Genomic DNA, 17,929 nt, shown 5'->3' on the forward strand with positions numbered 1-17,929 from the left:
TTGCATTTCCGGTTATTATAGGTGGCGCTATTTTGACGTCGACAAATATAGAAACTTTTTACACGTTACTGTCGTATGGTGTTTCCCAAAGAGATGGTGCATTGGAACTAACAATATCGGGTTTTAATAATAATGGGGACGTAAAACTTTGGAAACAGCAAAGACACCCGTGAAATAATGGCAGTGGGTGGCGCGAGCTCAGGCGCTGGGTCGAAGAGCCCCATCAAAATATTTGCCAACATCTTTATTTCTTTTATCGGTGCTGGGGTTTTAGGTCTCCCATTTGCTTTTAAAGAGGTAAAGTTTTAGTAATATTTGCTTTATGATTAAATAATCTCGAACGATGGCTTTGATTCACAGTGCCGCAACCCTTGGAGGGAGAGAGAGAGAGAGAGAGATTTTGTTCTATTGCTTTCAATGACATTATATCTGTACCTTGGAGGTATATCTGGATTTAAAATTTATGTTCGATGGAGTAACTGGTGAGAATTTGCAGTCCCTAATTAATTCTTATCTGCCTGTACTAGCTTGCCCTGTAGTTTAATAGAATAGAATGTTGTTAAATTTTGAAAATGAAGATTTGAATTAGATAAATTTCTCACCAATTTTTATACATTTCTTTTAAGGCAGGGATATTGGAGGGCATTGTTGTCATGACACTCGTGGGAATAATAAGGTAATTTAGTCACAATGAAAAATAGAATTATCCATTTTTCTGAATATTAAAGATTAATCATAATAGAGTTCATAATGTATCGATCTTCTTGATCACGTATCAGTGATTTAAATTTATTTTTTATCAACAGTGTTAAGGCAATGTTACTCATTGTTGATTGTAAGTATCAGCTGATTAAGGATAACCGAGTCCCTACCAAGCCTTATGACAGGGATGATACAGAGGCCAGAGAAGATGGCCTTGTAACCAAGGTCAAGGGCAGAGAGGAGGTCATGAACTTGTTAGATGATGATGAACCAGAGGCAGACAAAGGACACAAGGTACTTGCAATTTCTATTTTTAAGATACTGGTAGTTTGATTGAATATGTAAAACTACTCAGAGGTGCATTTAATTTCTATGTGGGAAGATGGGTCACATCTAAGATGGCTTGGAAGACCCAGGCATATGTAGTTGTTGTTGCTTTTTGTCTTTATGTCATAGACTGTTCTAGTTGTGTAAAATATAAACCCAAATCACCTGTTTTGAAAGAGTAAAATAGAAACTGTAGGGAATTATAATGTAATTAGATGTTTCATCTAGATATAATAATATTTTTACAGAATGCTAGACTTTCTGTGGACCTTTCATATGGAGATATTGGTGAGGTTTTTTCCGATATGTTACAGTATTTTGCATCAATTAAATAGTGGCAGTGAAGTTTAATTTTGAAAGATTTAAGCATGTAAAGAGTATTAAGAAATGCAAACTAAGTGGGAAGTTTCACATTATGATTTCATGATTTTTCCTTGAATGACTTGCATACACATGATGTAATGAATGTAAGAGAATTCTATTTTGTTTGTAGGTCACCATGCCCTAGGACACATTGGGCGAGTCTTTGTTGACCTGGCCATCCTCATCTCGCAGGCGGGTAGGTGCAGAGGGAATCTACATGCATCACACTCAAACATAAACATCACACAGTGCATTGTCTATATACATCACTGCTGTAATTTATGTATGAACATTGTTTTGTGCTCATTGAAATCCAGTGTTTCTTTTGCCAGGTTTTTGTTGTGCATATCTCATCTTTATATCAGAAAACTTGTCCAGTTACATTCCCAAACTTAAATTGTAAGTTTTCTGATTTCAAAAGTTTGTTTAAGTTTTAAAAAATATTATATGCATGGTTTTGTATATGAATTGATAACGCATCAGTAATTTATGTAAATACTTTGATAATATAATGGAACTGAATGGGCATAGGGTTGTACAAAATTGAATTATTTAGTATGAGATTTTCACTGAAAATGTTACTCCATTCATGACTTTAATCATTCTGTAATTTCCTGTACTGGTACATTTCCATTGTATTTTGTTTTTATTACAGAATTCATTGGTTGGTTTTACTTTTACCACCCTTGTGTTTACTTACATTACTTAGGCAACTGAAGAGCCTGGCCCTGACCAGGTACATCACAGTATTAATTACCTTTCTGATACCTGTGGCTAGGGTCTGTTTATTATGTACATGTAATAGTGAATAAGTTAAAGTGGTGTTATGATGTACTCTTGCTTCATGTATTGGCCACTCATGAAATCATATATAAACATGTTAATATATAAGATGCAATGAAAAATACTTGTGCAGAAAAAAACCCCAATAAACCGGTAGGCCTAATTATGTTATTCTTGTAATTAATTATGATAATGTAAAAAATCATATTCCTTGTATTCTATGTGTCTGTTGTGTCAACTGGTAAATTAATCATTAATCATTGATTACTCAACGGAGCCAACAAAGAATTCAAACAACTTGGCTGAGCTGTAGATAAAAGAGTGTGTTGTCTGTTTCAGTTTGCTGGCCCAGTGCTCCAACCTTTTGGCCTTTGGGGTGGTGTTCTGGTTTGATTTTGAGCATTTCCATCACATTAAGTAAGTTCTATGTCTTGTAAATATGTGAATGATAAAAAGAGTTAGAGAAACCTCAATAGATTGATCCACTTCATGCAATAACCAACAATTAATCATCTACTCATCTAAGTATGTCATTTGATAACAAGATTAATAGAACAGATTAAAACATACACCATGTTCACAGATCTAGAACAATAAAGAGTAGTCAGTACTTGTATAAAGAGTGTTTCATCATTCATTGCTTTAATTTCAGAAGGTAAATATTCAAGACAAACTCAGAAGGTCTTTAACAGGTTTTATTTCTAAACAATAACACAATTTTATTCTCATTTTACTATTTAACATCTATATTAATGGAAGCAGTGAATTCTTTTCTCCCATTAGAAAAAAAATCATTTTCTGATTTCTTTACATACTTTCTTTTTTGATATTAATCATAGTCATACTTACACTGCTCAGAATCTGGGTCACTAACACAATGTAGATGTGGTTACTAATTTTAGCACCAGCAGGTATTGGTTTTTTGTCATTCTCCTCCCCCCAGGCTTTGGTCCCTCCTAGTCACACTTCACTGTTAGCCTCCCCTGCAGTCTACCATGGATTGTTATATTCAGTGGGAGACCAACATTCATGGATTTCTAGGGTACCATATTGCCCACAAGTTTAGCCCACAGAAAACATTGAAAACTTTTTTAAGAATTAGAATTTATCCAAGAAATCTTTCTAGCCACAAAGTTATGACTGCATAAAATCTTGTGAATTTTGAAAATCCATGAAAATTGGGAATCCCCACAGGTACAAATCATTTTATAGTAATTGTTTATTTCACAAGAATCTTGTCAACAAAACTAAGATGAAATGAACATAATCAAAAATGTTAATTAAAACATAAATTTATAAGCATAAAAGCCTTAAAGCTGCTTGGTCCAATTTTTTCCTATTATAATTGTATCAAATAATATTCTATTCAAGCTAATTATCATAGAAAATTGCAGACTTTTACCTGTTTACACAAGCAGAGTTGGTCCCCTTTCTAAGATATAAATATTCAGAGTAAACTAAGATAATTTCTGTATTGGACATAAAAAATGCATCGTGGGAGTGTTTAGAAATTAAAGAGAACTGTTGGTTTCGTCCTCTGATTGGTTGGGTTTAAGCTACCCATTTTTAATTCATTGACAATAGACCAAATAAACTTAAGAAATATTTGTGGTAAAAATGTACACAGGTTTATTTTGGATTTTCCTAAACATTTTTGAAATCTTATTTTCTTTATTTATAGCAAATTTCAAAGTCATAATACACTCACACCTACCACAATACAGGATGCAAATCTTAATAAAGGGCAAAATAACGTGATATCCTTTATGTAACATTTGACAAATATTGTAGGTCATTTTTCAATGGAAATATGGCTTTATTGACCTAGAAAACTACTACAATCTCTATTAACATACACATACCAAGCAAATTGCTATTGTTTAAAAGTGTACATGTAATTTGATATAAAATCAGACCAAGCAGCTTTAATGTAGCACAGAAAACCATGTTTAATATGGCAAGGAATAAGCAGCTGCATGCACTGTTTGTATAAAGACTTTGTATACAATTCAGAATGTTTAGGCTAGAATATTGGGGGAGAGGTATTTTTTGATAATTGTAGGTTGTATGATGTAAAACAGATTTTTCCATCACATTGATATTAGTGATGCAATTCAGTGGTGTACTTTTCTCTGAAATGTCTGTCTATAATCGTTATATTGTCACAAGTAACTCACCTAGTTGTTTGATCATGAAAATTTTGTTATCATAAAAGACATAGCCAATTAGAGGGACTGCAGCAAAAACTGCACTTTTGTGTAATTGATAGCATAAACATGATAAAATAGTACGGACATCCTTGTATCATATTTTTTTTTTCACTCTTTGTATCCATAGTAGCACTCTTTACACTATAAATGTAATATGTTTATTCACCAATCAAGGGCCGGGGGGGGGGGGGGGGGGGCATATGCATTAAAACAATAAAACAACATGATTATAACAAAGAATGGATGAAATAGATAAATATTGTACTGTTAAGTAAGCATAGTAACTATATGGTTCCTGACTTTGTATTCATTGTAGCATTGAACACTAATCCTGGTAACAAAATGCTTCCAGACTTTATACATGTACATGTTCCTTTTGTTCTATACATGCATAACATTCAGAGAAATGAGGATTGGACATCAAATCAGAACATCATAGAAATATAACTGCATGCTTTTTCAACAACATCCTATCATATAAAATTAACCTACAACTTATATTTTGTTTAGAATTCATCCCAAGAACATGTCCATTAAGGGCCTGCCTTTTTTCCTAGCCATATCTATATACTGTTACGAGGTGAGTCATTCTGATTACTGTGTTACCTGTTGACGGACAGAAATGATACATTTTTATGTATCCTGAAGAGGTTGTTCGATTCTATTGATTAACCATTAAAAGCAATACATTTTCTAAACTCTATTATACGGTTTAATACAAGGTAAAAGATATCTTTAACTGTTATGACATAATTTCTAGTCGATAGAGAAACATAAGAATGCTCCAAATTGATTTCTCACAATATGCTGCCTCCCCGTCTGTTCAGTGCTATTTGTATTATCTGTCATTGATTTTTCCTGTGGGCTGCCAACATCAGGGTCTGTTCAGTGCTGTATGTATTATCTGTCATTGATTTTTCCTGTGGGCTGCCAACATCAGGGTCTGTTCAGTGCTGTATGTATTATCTGTCATTGATTTTTCCTGTGGGCTGCCAACATCAGGGTCTGTTCAGTGCTGTATGTATTATCTGTCATTGATTTTTCCTGTGGGCTGCCAACATCAGGGTCTGTTCAGTGCTGTATGTATTATCTGTCATTGATTTTTCCTGTGGGCTGCCAACATCAGGGTCACAGAGGTCATCTGTGTTTGTTTGTTTTGAATGTATCAAAACATTTTCAAGAAGAGGTAAACTTCTTCATCTCTTTATGACGAGTTCTGATGATATGTTTTGGTCTTGAAGATGTTATCTGAATGTTTTAGGGTGCTGGAATGATTTTATCCCTAGAAGGGTCGTTAGCAGCTGATATACGCTACAAGTTCAGAAGGTCAGTGTGAGATATGTTTAATAATAATTAAATCAGATGATTCTTTTTTTTGGGGGGGGGAGGGAGTTGCCTTCAATAATCAAAGAAAATAATATTGTTACTAAAATACAGATTTCTTTTTAACATGTTAAAGGAAAAATTTTTAAATTAAAATTTATACTATAAAATAAAAGAATCTTTTTATATTAAAAACAAAATTATTGTTTACAAGCAAGTCTTTTTGAATTGAACATGATAACAAATATTTCTTAATGAATCATCTCCCTAAATTCTATCCTAAAAATCAAATCTGCTCTATTTTGTTAACAGGTTTTTTATTTTTACCATGGTGATTGTCACTAGTTTGTATATATCGTTTGGAGCTGCTGGATATCTGGTAAGTCCACATACATGTTTATTTGAGGGAATGTAGCGTTTAATTTAATCTGTTAAATACAAATAATTTAATTCTGGTTGTAACGCGCTTTCTGATTGGCTAAAAAATTTGTTTTATATCGTATAAAGAATGTTGCCTACGTCATAGTAAGACTAACGTCAAAAATGTATCAATACGCCTGACGTTATGTTTGAATTTTGCACAATTTTACGTCATTTTAAAGGTCAAATGACCGTTTTTATCTACAATCAAGAGTAGAAAATTAAATTATAAGCAATGAATTCAATATTTATTAGTTTTATACGATATAAAATGGTTTGAAACAGTTTACGCTTTTTTATAAACCGCTTCGCGGTTTATAAAGCGTAAACTGCCCCAAACCATTTTATATCGTATAAAACAAATAAATATTGAATTCATTCCTTAAATAAAAACCTGAAAAATTTAATTCTTTTGTTTTAGTCCTTTGGTCCAGAAACAAATGCCATTATTACCCTTAATTTGCCAAAAGGTGAGATTTTTTGTTTGGATAGAATATATCTTTCATTTATTATCTTATATTTTGAATATAATTCATGAAAATGATGCACTCTTCTAAGGGGTACGATTGATATGTTACACATGTATTACAGACAATGTTAATTCTGGGATTTTATTCTTCAGGAGAATCTGAAGTAGATTTCGCCATGGTTGTCAAGTCTTTCCTCTGTCTGGCATTATTTTTTACCTATCCAGGTATGGATTAAATCTCATTCTTGCTATATGTACTTTTCCTGACATTTAGTTTTCTCTGTTTGTAAAATGTACTGAAATTTCTTTTTAATATTTAAAGACTGTTTTTTGTGTTTTTGGTTTTCACTTATTTGAAAATCTGGTTGAATTTTTTGTTTTTGGCTAGCATGCTTGTTTTTATAAGACTGAGTTGGTTCTTGCATTATTTTAGTGATGATGTTTCCTGTTATGAAATTGTTGGAGAATTATCTCATTAAAGATGCCCATAAGAATATATTGAAAGGAGTAAGTATAGTTCATGGCTTAATATGAGAGAGAGAATGTGTGAAACCTCCCATAAATTCAATTTTTTTTATGCCAATAAATTATTTCCTTTATCAAAAAGTGAAAAACCTTTTTTGAGCCAATAAGCCACTCATACTGACCCCTCACTTATTTGATGATTTTCTTTTCTTCAGAACCTCCTGCGAGTGTTCACTGTCTTTATGACAGGATGTATCGTGCTGGTCATCCCTAACTTTGCCAATCTGATGGCCTTGGTTGGAGCCACATGCTGCACCATGTTAGCCTTCACTCTTCCCGGACTGTTCCATATGTGTATATTCAAAGGGTAGGTCAGGATAGGCTGAATTGGGTTACAATATTTTAACAGCATCCATTGACCTTTTGTTTATGAAATTTATTTAATGTGTATTATTTATTGATTTTTTTCCAGGAACCTTACCATTTATCAAGTGATAGTTGATTGGACTCTGATATTTTTGGGAATTGTGGGGTGAGATTTTATATGTACATATATATTATCTATTTCTATCTTGTATGTGTTGAAGAATGGATGATTTAACTCATTGGTTAATTGATTGATTATTTTTTTGGTAGTGCCGTGATAGGAACAATAGATGCCTTACAAAGACTTCACAGTTCAGCTGAAGAACCTAACCTCCCTGATATATTCACTAAGCAAAGTGTAAACACTACCTTAGCTTCAGCACTCGGCTCTACTCCCTTACCCTGAAGTGAGCTTCAGGTCAAGGTCATTAGATATGTATGCTGTGCATACATTTTTTTGTGGCTGTATAGCTACTTTGTATATGATTTACATGTATGTGGGTATTTATGTGGCTGTATAGCTACTTTGTATATGATTTACATGTATGTGGGTATTTATGTGGCTGTATAGCTACTTTGTATATGATTTACATGTATGTGGGTTTTTATTACTAGTTCAGGTTTACCAATATTGGTTACTTGGTTCTCAACCAATTTTGTCAAAAATAGTTGTTGTAGGAAGGTGCATTTTTTTTATTTTTGTCACATAAAAACAAATGCGGGATTCATCGTTTTAATTCGAATTTTCTCACCTTTAATCATAATGCCAAAAAGTAAATGTTTAAACATTGTTAAGGTATTACTCACACTATCAAATGTGGTAGTCTATGATTTATTCATTTACAATGAATCATATTGACAATTCTTTTCAATATTCTTCTGCAATAGACTTTTAGAATATAGTTTTGAACAATTTGCAGAACCCCCTCCCCCTCAGATAATGTGCCTTGGGTACTTGTAATGCAAATGCTCCATTGGATTCACACAAAGATAATTGCCATGAATACAGTGCCTCAAGTTCAAGTTCAAGTGCCTCAAACCTTTAAATCAGCGGCCATTTGCATTCTTTTACCTAATCTGAATCATTGCATTGTTTATGTCAATCTTGCATGATCAATGTCAAACATTTTACTGTGGCTTTTAATTCCAGATATTCTTCCTGCAATGCATAGAGTTAAAATAACATTTATATATTTTATTCACTCTAAACATTGTTAAACGAGATATGGGTGGGCTTGAGGTCTGATGAGAACCAATATATTAATTTTCTATGACCTTTGAATTTTTTCTTATATTCTAACAATAAGTTCTCTGAATTTGTTATGTTTTTAACTGAGTTATGTTTCTTATTAACTAGGACAATCATAGAATAAAGAACTTGTATTGGTCTGTGAAGGGACCAGAGGCGTGTTCAGCAGAGAGAGCGCCCGCGAGCGCTCGCCAAAATTTGTGTGGCGGGAATAGGGAATTTTGGCGAGCGCTCGCCCTGTTGAACAGGCCTCTGTTGTTGAGTATCTTACCTCAATATTCTCTTTGTTTTCTCATTCTCTTTCTCATTTTCGTTGCTAAATTTTCACAATTACAGTGTACCAGAACCTAACATTAGTTTCATTTTTCATGTCTAAAATTTAGTAATAAAATTAATGATGCTAGTCAAAAGTAACATTGTATTAAAGTTAATCATGCATGTAAAATGATGCCGTTTTATGTATGTAATTAATATAATTGGGACCAGAAGATTGCTCTTTTCTTAGAGGTAAAGTTCAATTATTTTGTTACATTTTATATTTTAATGCACAATTTTATAGATACATAAAATTTTGATCTGAAAATTATTTTTTGATGTGTACGTTTTTTTTTTAATTGTGTAGATATGTATTATAATTTATTAGGAATCATTGGAGGGAGCAATGTGCTATTAATATTTTGTTAATGGTGATAGGTTTTTGTGTAGATTTCAAGTCAAAGAGGTAGTATCTGAGAAAAATTCCATCTAGATTTGTTTGTACATGCATATATATATTTCTATTGTTTGATTAATGATATTAAGCACTTTACATAATACAGGATAACCTGCTTTTAAGGAAGTCTAATGGTTATTGATTAACTAAGATTCGTTATAGCTGCTTTTAAGGAAGTCTAATGGTTATTGATTAACTAAGATTCGTTATAGCTGCTTTTAAGGAAGTCTAATGGTTATTGATTAACTAAGATTCGTTATAGCTGTTCAAGAATGTTTTTAGAATGATATTGAAAAGATATGACATATATATTTTATAGCCAAGTTTTTATTTGTGTCTGAATTCTGGATTGACCAATTCCATTGTATCAGTATTTTTTCATTTTTGTGTATTTAAAATATTATAAATGATCTATGTTCTTCCAAGTACACAGTACCGCTGTAAGCATCCTCCCTGGCTATATATTTAGGCCACCGTGTATAACTTTTTAGCAAGCTCATTTAAAGTTTTATTTATTATTAAAAATAACATACTCAATGTTTGAATAAGAAAGTAAAATTTTCTCAAGTGTATTACCTCTATCAAAGTAAGAAAACTAAGATTTATTATTAGATTTTTTTACAAAGAATCTTTACTAAGTATAATTTCCATTAATGCTTTTTTTTTTATCAAATTGGGAAAAATACTATGAATTCCCAAAAGCCCCCCTTTTGAGATATCTTAAGTACTAAGTAGGAAGAAGAGTGTAAAAAAAGTAAAACTGAATATATAACACAGGTATGTTTTTTTTATTAAACATAAATTCTTTTCATGACATTTTTAAAATCAATAACCATAAAATATACATACATATGTTATATATTATATTTTATATATGTATCTTAATTGCAAAAGAAAAGGGATTGGAAGATGTAACTGAAAAAATGTTATTTTTTAGTGAGGTCGATGAATTTGCAAATTATGTTTTCTGTGGAAATAGACGCAAAGCAATATATTTGTAAAATAAAAAATGATTATGAAGATATGTGTGATTGACAATGAAGGATAACGGATAATGTTCTTGTTTGGAACTGTTAGTTAAAAAACCCCAAGGAGTTATAGTTCTCAAAGAAAGATCCACAGAATTGATATACGGGTTTAAAGGGGCTTTGACACGATTTGAGCTAAAATTAAAAAAAATTATAATTACATTTTTAATGTCTAAAATGTTTAATATGAATTTGAAAGTCAAAATCGATTTATAAGCGATTTATAGAGGTTAGAATTCTTTGTTTTGTAAACAAGGCTCTAAACCTGTTATTGTTTACATATAAATTTTATGGGTAGAAGTTTCAATCTTATTTCAAATTTTCATCTGAAATCGTGTCTTGGTCCCTTTGATTTGTTGACCAAGTCTTGAGCCTAGGTACAGGGACACGTGTTACAGTGTATAGCGACCAACTGACATACAGAGTTATTGTCCCTTGTTGACCTCAGACTCTGCAATGATGTGTTACTGAGCCATTGTGGTAGTGATTTTACAATTGAGTCCGGCATCGGAGATAAAAACCTCTTCTTAAAAATTTTCATTGAAGAAAGGATTACATTTTGCATTTGATCATGTTAACTAGACTTTGGTTGACTGGTCTACTGTACTTTGGACTAATGCATCAAGATTTACTCTTTTGCAAAAATGATGGCCATGTATTTGTAAGGACAAGAGCTCATGAGGCTAACAGAAACAGTTGTATATACAGTAAAAATTAGCGGTGGCGGATGACTGTCTTTGTTGTAATGTCGTACGGGGGTACTGGATTTTTAACTTTACTTCAGGATAACCCTAACAAAGGTGTACATGTATTCCTACCGCCAGAATTAGTCCAGGGTATCTCCAGCGTCTACTTAATTGCTGTTTGGAAAGTAAACAGTGGAGGTCTACCGGAGATCTTCAAACTGCAAACGAGCAAATTAGGATTACTCTTGCAGCACTCCAACCAACTGAACGAATGCACCTGATATTTAGACATCACCGGTAACTCTGTGATACAATAAGCACGTGGACAACTTTGTTTCTCAAAAATATGACGCCCCATACCACAAGGCAAATGTAGTTAAACAATGAATATGCGTTGTCTTGAATGGCCACATCTCGGTCCCATAAAAATATGGAGGGATCTTGTGGTTGCAGTAAAAAATGTAAGATGCCATAATCTTATGGATCGGGAGCAACCTTTGGTAATTCAACGGAGTCAAATACCAGTCAGATACTAGTGGAATTGACAGTTGAATATAAAATTGCCCCTTTTTAATACATACATTGTATGTAAATATGAACTTATTAAGAAAGTCGAATATTATTATGGTTTTTTTTTTTTCATCAATTTTTTTATAGTTGATGTCGAGATATTTGAAAGTTGTTTCATTTGTGCATGGTTTAAAAAAGTGAATCGAAAAAAAAACCCGTTTCAAGGCAGGATACTTATTTATGAAGGAGGGTAGTGGGTATGAATTTCGTTGTTGAGAATAAAAAAAAAAAATGTTTATTTTGGGTAAAAAATCAAAGGAACTGCATTTCACTCGTAAAATCCTTTCAATCTCAGAGCTTTAATCCCTATGCAGAGCAATTAACTCAAAGAAAATGATTAAGTTCAAAATCTTAATAAAATTGGTATAAATGAATGTCTCCCTTTTCTGTTATGAAAAAACCCAAAACAAAACAGGATAAAGCTTTCAAATTGATGAATACAATATACTAGTATCTTATATTTTTCTTGAAAACACTTGTCTGTTATTAGTTGCTTTAAACTTTTCATGAATGATTTAATTTAACTTCTTTTTTGAATACCTGTAATGATAACAAACGTGGTTATTTATATTTGAACAAAATTCCAGGAGTTTGTATGACTTGTTGATTTAAATATTCTCAGATGTAATAATATGTACAATAAACTCCATGGAGGACAGGTAATCTTCCTAGATCTGTCCTACAAGGATCATTAGTAGCTCTACTGAAAACGCTTTGATTTCTTCCTTGATGAATAGTATCGGGCTCGGTCTTAAAGTTCTGTTCCCAATCTCCCATGCAGAGTTGTCTTTCGTTCCTCTCTCAGACACCTCTGCAATGGGCTCGCGTCAAGATTTTTGACGGAAATTTTAAAGTGTAATTTTAAGGATATTTTCAAATTAAAATAATACTTCTACATAAAATGAATAAACATCTACTAAAAAAGACATATATTGAAGTAAATAATCAAAGATATTTAATTAATTCAAGCGCACTATTTTTGGAAGAATAACATAGTGATATTAATGCGCATTTGTAAATAAACATGGACGTGATGACGGTGATCCACGAAGCAGTTAAGAAATACGACAAGAACTTGGTTTTAAAAGATAAACAGAGGGAGGCATTGACCTACGTGGTTAAGAGCAAGTGTGATCTTGTCGTTAGCCTTCCCGTTGGGTATGGTAAAAGTGTTATTTTCCATCTTTTACCCTTAATATTCGAAGAGACCAGAGAAAATCCGGTAGTGTTGGTTATTTCACCACTCAATATTATTCAGAAAGATCAATTATCTGTGTTGAAAGAGCACGGCATCAGTTCATGCAGACTTGACATTGTAGCTAATGTTGTTCATGGTTTGGAAGATGATAAAGAGACTGAATACATGTGCAAATCTGATGAAAACTTCGAAGATGTAAAGCATGGAAAGTTTCAAATCGTATTTTGTCACCCTGAAGCGTTATTCAACACCAACAAAGGGAGAGAGCTGTTAAATGGTGTTTTTAACCAGCATGTTGTATCTGTTGTTATAGACGAGTGCCACATCATTGAGAAATGGTAACTATTTTAGATCTTAGACCCTGTTATTCTAATTATTTATTGATTCAAGAAAAACCTTTTGAATAATATTAAGCTGCAGTATATTGGTGTAATAGATTTAATGAGCTAGGCCTATATACATCTGTTTAATCTCATTGAGATTTTTCAAAGCTAAATAATTTTATTAAAGTCTTTTCGAAAAGCCATTCAGTATGTATTAACACATGGGCGTCCGAAGCAAATTTGAAAGTGGGGGGGGGGGGGGAGGGGGGCTAAACCATCAAAAAAGGTAAATCCCAATTTTCAATGCCTATATAATACTAGTATATATTTTTCCAAAAAAAGAGGGGGGGGGGGGGTAAGAGAGAGTATAAGCCCTGGATGTGAACCCATGGATTAATTTCTTTGAAGATGAACTTAACGCAAAGTGAGACAGAAGACGGACATGACAAACATATGCCCCGGCCATATTCATTGAGGGGGGATAAAAAATGAAACATTGTTTGTAAAAGTGAAAACTATCATGCCAAGTCACAGAAGAAAAATTGATTTGTCTGTCTGTCTGTTCTGTCAATTGTGTTCTCTAACCTACATTTTTTTGCTCTCTTTTCTTAAACCACTGAAAGTTTGGTTCATTGGCATCTAATAACATTTTTATTTATACCTATTTTTTTATGTGTTTTAATGACTCCTTTCTTTTTTTTTCAGGGGAGAAGAGTTCAGGTTAGCTTTCAAGGCATTACCAACTTTAAAGGCCTTTTTCCCTGATGTTACGTTCTTGGCATTGAGTGGAACTCTTACAATTACACAGAAACAAGATTTGCCAAAAATGCTAGGACTTAATAATTTCAAAATAATCGAATGTAGTCCCGATAAGCCAAACATTTATCTAGAGAAATTTAAGAAGGAACATGCCTCCGACGTAGAAGAGGAGTATGAAAACATTGTCAACTCTCTCTGCGACAAACTTTTCGTAGAAAGAAAGAATTTCCCAGTTACTTTAATCTATGTCCCTGTGTATTACATGAGTAGGGCAATTATGTATTTAAACAATTTATTCAAACCTAGCAACATTAACGATGCTATTTACAGTGCTATTTGTTCTGGTCAGGATCAGTATGTGATAGACCGAACCATGCAAGAACTTAAGAAAGAACATTCACTGATAAGACTTGTTCTAACTACTTCCATCTTGGGAATGGGGTTCGATCCAGAAAATGTTACACATGTTGTTCATTCATGTCCCCCAAGGAACATTTCACAGTATTTTCAAGAAGTTGGTCGAGCAGGACGCAGGGGTCAACCGTCCGTGGCATCACTTTATTACTCTGCAAGAAACATTGCAAGAAACCTCCCTGGCATAACTGAGGACATCATTCAATATTGTAAAAATGACACTTCTTGTTTAAGAAACTGCATACTTTCAGTTTTTGGGTTTCAAAAAAATTCAGATATTGTTGATTGTAAATGCTGTTGTATTTGCAAGAAAAATTGTAATTGTGATGATTGTTTAATAGCAAATATTGTCATAACTGATTCATATTGATTTTTAAATACATGACATTATATAAAACTTGAGAACATTGAATTTGCTCAAATAAAATATTGTTATAACTCATTCACCAAATCTACTCCACTTCTGAATCATTATCATTTTCATCAATATTTACATGAAGACCTTTTGTGAGACGAGAGATAATTTGATTTATTCTAGCATGCATGTCTGGTAGTTTTTCAAATGTTACAGGAACACTGTCAATGTTACTGAAGCCTGGACACTTCCTTCCTGGTGTAAAACGGAAAGGTCTAAGTCTTCGTAATGTTCGTGACACTAGTTTTTGGTCTGATTCATTTAAAGGTCTACTGTGACTTCCAGATTTTGGTTTGATGTTCAGACTCTCATCAAACTTCTCACAGATATTTGAAATAGTTTCTGCAGCACCTGTAACTCTTTTAATTGCATTTTCACTTTTGTTTGCTCCTAAAGATTTAATCAGCATTTTCTGATTGCAGACTGAGTGTTCCTGAGTCAGATCACTCTCAACATTTTGCCCTTGACCACCATTAATGTTTACATAAGATCCCTCAAGAACACGCATTCTTTGCAAAGGGCTCAAGAGGTACTTGCACTTCAACACATAGTCAATATTTTCAACTAAGTATTTACTAAGTTTAGAGTGAGAGAAAAAGAAGGGTAGTGAGTACTGACAGTTCAAGATTGTCCTATTCAAGTCTCCTTCTTTTGCAGTATCATGTAATTCATTTAGGTGCAAGTACCATTGGCAGAGCTGTACTGAATAATTATACAGCTCATCACTTTGCTTGTTTGTAGGAACCAACTCTATTTGTATATTTTGACCTTCACGTGTAATGATGCAAATTTTGTCAGCTTCATCCTTTTTAGGAGTAGGACAGTCTACTTGACCATAACCATAGTGTTTCATGAACTCTTGAATTAGTTTCATTAAGTTGTCTCTCTGATTCTCTGGGTCATCAACGTCCTTTGTCATGGGATGTGTTGGTTGGCTATCAAAAGACTCCATGTTGAGAAATTCAAGAAACTGTTCTTGGACCATGCATTCTCCAACAAGCATCAAAAGTTCGAAATGTGGCTTAAACCTTCCCTTTACTTTTCCATTCACATCTGTTCTGTGAAGAATGGTCTTGAAGTGGGCAAGAGTTCCCTGGCTTGAGGAATGTTTTTCTCCAAAAAACTTTTTGTAACATTTCTGAAAAATAAACAAAATTTACTAAATATACATGGTAATTTTAGTCTCTTGAGTGTTATCCCTTGTACCCTCTCTGTGTCCATTAATAAATATAGTTAAAAGTATGTTCATACAGTTCATATGTATTTTTCCTACCCTCTTATAATGAACTACCTGTATATGTAGTGGTGAACTGAGGACACAGAGAGGGTACAAGGGATAGCGCTTAAGAGACAGCCAACAAATAAAGTTATAGGTCAATCACACTGGTTGATTGTTGGCATGTGCCCCCTCCCAATTTGCAATTTTTAAAGATTAAAGACATATAAAATATGCAATCTATTATGCTAAATAATATTAAAAATTTACCTTATTAAGAATTTTGTAGTTTAAAAACAAAACAAAAAGGGGGCCTATTAAAGCTCTAAATATATCTTTTAAAATGTTTCCAAACTTCTGATGATTACAATCTCTTGAATACAGATGTCTCGTAAATACACAGAAAAGAAATTTTTAATTCACCTCTAGAAAATCTTGCTTTGAATGCCACATCTCACATACAATTGGATGTAAATCGTCATATCGCCTCTCTGGAGTGACAGCTAATGATCGTATGTTTTTGGCCTCCTGAAGTCGCACACGAGTCAGCTGATCACCACCTACAGGTACCCCATACCTTCTTAGCGCATCTATGTTTCCTGAAGCAAATTTGAAAATTCATCAATCTAATGTAATGCATTACATGTAATTCAAGTCTGGTGAAAGTACAAATATTGCATACATTAGTAATCAGCACTATATTGCATTATTAAAGAGATAATGAAAACAAGATTTACCAAATGCATTTTCAAACAGTCTGGTTAGCTGATTCTCATAGCTGTCCATTATTCCCATACAATCCTCATGTTTGGATTCATTGCAGAACATAATTGGAAGTGGAAAAACTTCAGATCTTGTGGACATCTTCTGGCTGTATTCATGGGGAATATGAACTGGAATTTGCCTCTTCAGGTTTTCAAAGGCAGGAATTTTACACAAAATTCTTGCTAGGAGAACACTACATGCACTCAAAAACTTGGCCTTCTCCATACCAGTCATTAATAAATGTTCACTTTTAAGCTGCTCTACATTTGTACCTGGAGGAGTGTTGGGCATGTCTATAGTAGCAATCCTACTGAAGATGATGTTACTGGCAAACAAATGTAAATCTTTATTCCTTCTCTCCCTATTTAATGAACTGGTCCTCACATACACATCAACATTGTCTCCTAAAATTAAATTAAAATATTTATAAGCTACTCTGTTCCCTGCAACAAACTTGCTTTTGAATATTATGATTATATATTTCCAGTTGTACTATAGATAATATAATTTTAGGCCTAAAATAATGAGGTTTGCATTTAACACTGAACAGATAGTCATACAGGTAAACATGTCAGTTGTCAACTTAAGGTATAAAATTGAATGCACAAAACTGATAAACATGCCTGTAATTTTCATTAAAGGGTTCAACTTTATGGTGTCCACAATATTCTTCTCTGCCTTTTTGTGAATGTCCTCTTGTAATGATACTCGGACAGACCATGAAAGTAACAACCCTAAATGGTTCAGTCTGGTTTGGGCCTGTATAGGTTTTAAAAAAATCGTACACTTTATAATACATGTACTAGTATGTAATAACTAACTCAATTACATGCTAGATAGATGATCTAATGGAGTGAAATTAAAATTATCTGCTTTTTACTTTCAGATCAGTTGAGCTAAAAAGCACCAAAGTGAAAGTTGTAATTTTAATTCTTGGTTGAAAAGCCTATATACTCAAAACAATAACTTTTATTTGTATATGAGTCAATAGAAAAACAGCTTATTGACTTACATGTTTTTCTTCATTTTCAATGGCAGAGGATAAACAATTCAAGAAAACTGAAATAACAGAAAACAACAACAGAGACAGTGTTAATAGCAATACTGAACAACTCAATATATACTCTAAATTACTTTTTTTTAATATGTGAGGATTTTATGTTGAT

At 33.0% G+C, this 17,929-nt stretch overlaps 3 protein-coding genes across 4 annotated transcripts; 2 read left to right on the top strand and 1 right to left on the bottom strand.

The window, feature by feature from the left end:
* LOC128191436 (uncharacterized) lies at positions 1-11,140 on the top strand. The gene is made up of 17 exons (XM_052863494.1): positions 1-297; positions 627-676; positions 807-996; positions 1,278-1,317; positions 1,523-1,588; positions 1,725-1,791; positions 2,048-2,128; positions 2,515-2,592; positions 4,896-4,965; positions 5,647-5,711; positions 6,021-6,087; positions 6,550-6,598; positions 6,751-6,822; positions 7,031-7,104; positions 7,278-7,429; positions 7,535-7,594; positions 7,699-11,140. Exons 1-17 carry the CDS (start codon positions 178-180, stop codon positions 7,832-7,834), a joined length of 1,437 nt encoding a protein of 478 aa, XP_052719454.1. The 5' UTR covers positions 1-177; the 3' UTR covers positions 7,835-11,140.
* Positions 11,141-12,534: 1,394 nt separating this feature from the next.
* On the top strand, positions 12,535-14,809 carry LOC128157315 (uncharacterized). Of its 2 annotated transcripts, XM_052819809.1 has the most exons (2): positions 12,571-13,209; positions 13,900-14,809. In XM_052819809.1, the coding sequence occupies exons 1-2, from the start codon at positions 12,698-12,700 to the stop codon at positions 14,735-14,737; spliced, it is 1,350 nt and encodes a 449-aa protein (XP_052675769.1). In that variant the 5' UTR covers positions 12,571-12,697; the 3' UTR covers positions 14,738-14,809. The 2 variants fall into 2 exon arrangements, with proteins under 2 accessions (XP_052675770.1, XP_052675769.1); XM_052819810.1 differs by lacking the exon at positions 13,900-14,809 and having other exon boundaries at positions 12,535-13,213.
* Positions 14,683-17,817, bottom strand: LOC128157314 (uncharacterized). Its single transcript, XM_052819808.1, has 5 exons — positions 17,776-17,817; positions 17,387-17,522; positions 16,736-17,167; positions 16,422-16,597; positions 14,683-15,920 (listed from the first exon to the last, which is right to left on the bottom strand). The coding sequence occupies exons 2-5, from the start codon at positions 17,397-17,399 to the stop codon at positions 14,820-14,822; spliced, it is 1,722 nt and encodes a 573-aa protein (XP_052675768.1). The 5' UTR covers positions 17,400-17,522; positions 17,776-17,817; the 3' UTR covers positions 14,683-14,819.
* Positions 17,818-17,929: the final 112 nt, after the last annotated feature.

The sequence above is a fragment of the Crassostrea angulata genome, chromosome 7, assembly GCF_025612915.1.
Source record: "Crassostrea angulata isolate pt1a10 chromosome 7, ASM2561291v2, whole genome shotgun sequence".
NCBI lineage: Eukaryota > Metazoa > Mollusca > Bivalvia > Ostreida > Ostreidae > Magallana > Magallana angulata.

Bases quoted from the DNA above. Each gene is read 5' to 3' on its own strand.
- LOC128157314 (XM_052819808.1), bottom strand. The intron at 16,598-16,735 runs GTAAATCTTGTT...AATTTGCTTCAG, and splicing joins ACTGTTTGAAAATGCATTTG to GAAACATAGATGCGCTAAGA. The intron at 15,921-16,421 runs GTGAATTAAAAA...TTTATTTTTCAG, and splicing joins CAAAGCAAGATTTTCTAGAG to AAATGTTACAAAAAGTTTTT.
- LOC128191436 (XM_052863494.1), top strand. From the start codon at position 178: ATGGCAGTGGGTGGCGCGAGCTCAGGCGCTGGGTCGAAGAGCCCCATC. The intron at 1,792-2,047 runs GTAAGTTTTCTG...TTTTTATTACAG, and splicing joins TACATTCCCAAACTTAAATT to AATTCATTGGTTGGTTTTAC. The intron at 4,966-5,646 runs GTGAGTCATTCT...TGAATGTTTTAG, and splicing joins TATCTATATACTGTTACGAG to GGTGCTGGAATGATTTTATC.
- LOC128157315 (XM_052819809.1), top strand. From the start codon at position 12,698: ATGGACGTGATGACGGTGATCCACGAAGCAGTTAAGAAATACGACAAG. The intron at 13,210-13,899 runs GTAACTATTTTA...TTTTTTTTTCAG, and splicing joins TGCCACATCATTGAGAAATG to GGGAGAAGAGTTCAGGTTAG.